Consider the following 5,641-nt stretch of genomic DNA (forward strand, 5'->3'; position numbering starts at 1 on the left):
CCCAATGCTAGCTCCTTAAGTCCACTATGATTTTCTCACAACTCAATTTTCAAACAATTTTTATGACACATTTCATTTTGAAAGTAGTTATACCAATTTTTAAATGGAATCAATTAATTTTCAGTTTCAGAGTAAATTGTTTTAAACAAGAGACCATACTCTAATATGAAATTGTCAATCAATTGAAACAAAATCTCCTCAGTGGAATCATTAGATATTAAACATGAAAAAAAAAATGAAAAAAAAAAAAAACTTATGTGTTGTAGTTTTTGAATCGATGTAATTTTAAATTTTTTATGAGAAAAAAGAGTGAAATTAAATCTAAACTGTTGAAAAAACTACAGCACACAAAATCTACTTTTACCAAAAAAATTAGAAAACAACCACAAATAAAGGGAAAACTTGTGCAATGAGGTCGTTTTATTACAATGGGTAGACTCATGTGAGAGGTTGTTTCGGTTTTGTCTATTACAATGGATAGTCTCGTGTGAGAGATTATTCAGGTTCTACTTGCTCTAGCAAATGTTTGACTAGACCGAGTCTCACCTACTCTTTTTTCCCGACCCCACCTATGTGGCTGGCCTGAACACGTCCTCGAACAATCCGATCCAAACTGATAGGGTCGAACAACCTCTCACATGAAGCATCTTTTTTTAATGGATCCGGATCACCCATTTTTACCTTAATTGCTCCGTACGCTTCAATACCACTCTGTATTTCACTGAATTTAATTTCCCACCAAATATCCCTCTGTCTCTCTCGTTTTCCCTCTCCTGTCTTTTGCTTGTTCGACTCCCCAAAACCCCAAAGAAATACGAAAAAAAGAAAAGAAAAAAGAAAGAGTATTGAGATAATGATAGTCACGTCCCACATTCTTCAACCCCTTTGCTTCAGTCCAACTCCACCACTCCAAATGTCTCTGTGAAAATTTTCTTTGTTTCTTTGTCAAGAATCTTTTTTAGTATTTGTTTTTTCTGCTTTCCCAGATCAACAAGAAAGCGTTTTACTTTCCATTTTTTATAATTCAAGAAAGGTTGTTTTCATTGCCAGCCATGACTGAGGTCCTCAACCCCAACCATTCTCCTTCACATTTCTCTCCCTCTTCTTCTTCTCCTTCTCCTTCTTCCTCTGCACACATTCAGAATGAGGACAACAACCGCGGCTGTGAATGTGGGTCGCCGTCTTCGTCGGTAGCCGAGGAACGGGATTCTATAGTGACCGGCTGTGAGGAAGAGGAGGCGGAGGGTGACCGGCAGAGAAGGGATCAGCTGTCTTTGCTAGCATTGCTGGTGGCCCTTTTCAGGAGATCTTTGGTTGCTTGCAAGAGTACTGACAGGAGGGAGCTCTGTGCAATGGAGATCGGGTTGCCAACTAATGTGCGCCATGTGGCGCATGTTACCTTTGATAGGTTCAATGGGTTCTTGGGATTACCTGTGGAGTTTGAACCTGAGGTGCCCAGGAGGCCTCCCAGTGCAAGGTAATGTGAATGTGGGTTTTGAATTTTCATTATTGTGCTTATTTTTGGTCATTAAATTTGTGAAATTGTTTGGTTTTGATGGGTGGGTTTTGCTATTCTCACTCTTTTCATAATGCTACCTTACTGTTTACAATTCGTGGGTTTTGATTTTCCTTGTCTTTTTTCTTCTTTTTGGAGGGTTGGATTTCGGTTATGGGCTGCGTATAGGTTTTGTGCAATGCAGTCTTGAAATTGTGAATTTGGCTTGTGTAATTGCTGGGTTCTGTACAATGCAATTCTTAAGATTATTTTTGTTCAATTGCTGGATTTCTAGTTTTGGATGTCCTAATTGATTTGCGGCCTATTTTAATTATTGGTTTATACATTTCATAGAATTGCAAGTAGATTGCATTCAACTTCGTCACCCAAAATTTTGGTTCTGGGAATTGGAAAATTGTTGCATTCATTTGATATTTAACTTAATTTTTGGTGTTTTTTTTTTTTTTTTGTGAATGATATCTTATATATGTGGGGACAATTATACTGGGGGATTTAGACGAAGTAAAACCTAAATAATGATATCAGGAGATCAACCACTTACCATTGAGGGGTTACCATATGCCACATGAATATTCAATTTAGAAGAACGAAGTAATACATCTCTCCTAAATTGTAGAACCTTCATGTAGCTCTCTTTTCCATGTACATCACTTTAAATGGTGTAAGGTTGTTCCTCAAAGGCTTTAAAACTTGGTAATTTTTGCATATCTTCTAATCAGTTTCTGCCAAATTGTTTAACTAGTAGGATCAAACTTATGCTTTTCTTTTGATTTTGATTTTTATCAATGTAGTGCTACCGTCTTTGGAGTTTCCACGGAATCCATGCAGTTGTCATTTGACTCAAGAGGGAATAGTGTGCCAACGATTCTCTTGCTAATGCAGAGAAACTTGTATGCTCTAGGAGGCCTGCAGGTATTTGACATTGTTCTTTCTCTTCTCCTCTATCTTCTTTAACATCATGATGCTGACTCTAAATTCAGGATATGATTTGTGTAACCAAGTACAATAGTTGGGAATTGAAAGAAAATTTGTAGGGTGGTATGACATATCTGAGTAAAGGGGATTTTTCTATAGATGTTTATCTGTTGCATGTCAAGTTATGTTGATTCCAATGGCATTGTTCTTTGTCTGAGAGTTCTTTTGGATACTTAAATTCCTCAAACTGTTGAGTTTACATGTGAAGGCAGAAGGAATTTTCAGAATTGCTGCAGAAAACAGCCAAGAGGAGTATGTCAGGGACCAATTGAATGGGGGTGTGGTACCAGAAGGCACTGATGTACACTGTTTGGCAGGCCTTATCAAGGTATACCATTTTTATTTTATCAAAGTTGATTAAATATATCATCTTTATCAAGGTATACCATTTTCAACCATCGTGTTTAACCTATATTTCTTTGTGAGGAATATGTGGAACTGAGTTGATCACTTGATCTGAATCAGCTTAATGATAAACAAGACCTACACCATGTACAAGTTGTGGCATAAAACTGTTTATTTCATTGTCACTGCTCCAATACTGCCATCCTTCATTCCTTCATCAGTGTAGGGTGTATTGTCAAAGGTCAAGCAAAAGAAACGGTCATATTGCTGAGAACAATGTTTCGTTGAGGTTACATGTCTACATATGCAGTGACTTTGTTCTGCTATTACTGTTTTCATTGGCGGAGCTGCATCATGCTAAGTGGGAAACTCTCTCCACTGAAATTTGTAAAATTTGAGACAATTGGAAAATTTTCACTGTTGTTTCTGCCGAAAAAGTTTTATGGGGTCAATTATGAGAGGTTTTTAAAAAAATTGGGACTCATACTCATAGGCAGATTTACTATAAGAAACAAAATAATTAAAAAAATGATTATAAAATGGCGGGTACTGTTTGTTTGATTACAAAACAAAGTAACAAACCCCCATGGTTCCAAATGTACTTTACTTTGTATCTGCTTGGAAAAAAAAAAGAGGAGAAAGAGGAAAAAGTAATCTAGGTCATTTAAGTAAAAGTTTTTGTTTAAAACCTAAATTTCTATTGGGATCCATTTGTTTGATTATTTGAAATGTTTAACAATAAAGCTAAATTTTTATGGCATCTATTCACTTGCTTGTTTAAATTGAATGTTATGGTAGTTTAGGGTGTTTTCCTCTCATAAATTATGTAGTTTAATGACAAAAATTAATTTCTTGTAGAGAATTAAAATATTTCTTTCTGGGCTTTTACTATTAAATTTATGAATAGTAAATTTCTTGATTATATATCATAGTAGTTTGGGTATTGCTTACTTCAGTCAAACTTCTTGCTTAATGCACATTAGGTTTCCCGTTTAAAAAATGGGTGCATCAATTTATCTTCTATAAAAGTGTTGAGGTTGGTAAGTTATTATTTTTTAATCAATTATGGATAAGTTGTTCAAGAAAAAAGCCAAGCACCAGGTGTCCGTAAATCTAGTAGCCATTATATTAAATAAAATTGTTCAAAGTAAAAGACTCTCTAGGCTTTGGAAATTCTTTCCATGGATCTTGGACTTAGTATTACGACTTGAGATTATATTCCAAATGATCAAGATGAAGTTAGAAGAACGTATCTACAGAAGGCTCCTTGTCAACCTAACAACCATAGCTGTTCACAAAGAAAAAGTTAGAAAAAAATATCAACCAATCTTGGCTCCACCATCGGCTGTTTTTATATGCTACATTTTGTCTCCTTTCACTTTCTGTATTTGATAGACAAAGGCACTACTATGGATTATGGCAGGAAAACCAGAAAAGTATGAATTGATTGTTTTTTACCATATATATATATATATATTTGGACCATTTAAGGAGAATTTGCTCTTCTTTGACATGCATTGACTCTTTAATGGATGGTAATACTGTAGAGAAGTTAGATTCTAGGTTTCATATCGTAGTTTTAAATCAAAGCAAAATTATGTCAAGTTGAGGTCAACAATCACTGTGGAAATAGTGTTTGGCTTATTCCAGACTGATTTGTATTGAATAAATAGTTAAGTCACTACATTGGTTCTATTATAGATGGGTAGGAATGGAGCCCTATAACTAATAACGATGTATGTATATAAGTAGATGTATATTTGATCTTTCAGGCTTGGTTTAGGGAACTCCCAAGTGGGGTTCTGGATTCTCTATCACCTGAGCAGGTAATGCAATGCCAGACGGAAGAGGATTATGCCGAGCTTGTGAGGCTTCTACCCCCAACTGAATTTGCTCTACTGGATTGGGCCATCAACCTCATGGCTGATGTTGTCCAACAGGAACATCTGAACAAGATGGATGCGCGAAACATAGCTATGGTTTTTGCACCAAACATGACTCAGGCAAGTTTGAATCATTCTTACTTTTGAAGTCCAGAAATTCTTGATATACTTATGTTAATAGCAGAGTATAAATTTCTTTCTTTCTATAAGATGGGATTTGGGCTTCCCCCTAAATCAAATCAGTTTGTTGTGTCACATAGGATGTAATCTAGAAGTATGCTTTGGATGACGTTTAAGTGACCATATTCTTACCATTTGCTTATTGGAGCATTTTGCGGATTTTAGAAGAGGTCTCACCTTTTCAGTTCCGTGTTGGTGGTGTCTGTATGCGGCTCACTATTGAATCACGTACCAAAATGACATGTAAACGGTAAAAGTTGCTTAAGGAGATCCCCCACCCCTTTCAAACTAATAGATTTTTTCCTTTTTCTGGCTCCTTGGTGAGATTTAGAGCTACAACCCATACCTACCTCAGCTCCAAATAAATCATTCTAAGATTTTTTTTTAATTGAAAAGATTTGACGGTAATGCAGGTGGAAGATTTATCCAGTGGTTGGTGGAATGACAGTATTTTTCACTTCTTTTGTTGCAGATGGCAGATCCTTTGACTGCTTTGATGTATGCAGTCCAAGTTATGAACTTCCTCAAGACCCTAATCTTAAAAACACTGCGCGAAAGAAAAGATTCTGCCGAGGAGCCATCTTCTGCTAGCCGTTTAGAGCCTTCTGATGAGAATGGCCACCAGAGCCCTTCACAAACCTGCCTGGAAGATATTACCCGAGAGAATGAAGAGAGAGAGCATGCATTCGTTGCTGAAGAACCTGTGTCAGAAATTTCCCCCAACTCTAACCAAAACAATAAC

At 36.3% G+C, this 5,641-nt stretch overlaps 1 protein-coding gene across 1 annotated transcript; it reads left to right on the forward strand.

Annotated features, from left to right (window-relative positions):
* Nucleotides 1-760: 760 nt before the first annotated feature.
* LOC132163638 (rho GTPase-activating protein 1-like) lies at nucleotides 761-5,635 on the forward strand (the record flags this gene model as incomplete). Its single annotated transcript, XM_059574007.1, has 5 exons — nucleotides 761-1,477; nucleotides 2,308-2,428; nucleotides 2,700-2,819; nucleotides 4,609-4,839; nucleotides 5,372-5,635. Coding segments are annotated over exons 1-5 (1,161 nt in total), but the record flags the coding sequence as incomplete, so codon positions are not given.
* Nucleotides 5,636-5,641: the final 6 nt, after the last annotated feature.

The sequence above is a fragment of the Corylus avellana genome, chromosome ca10 (assembly GCF_901000735.1).
Source record: "Corylus avellana chromosome ca10, CavTom2PMs-1.0".
Lineage (NCBI taxonomy): Eukaryota > Viridiplantae > Streptophyta > Magnoliopsida > Fagales > Betulaceae > Corylus > Corylus avellana.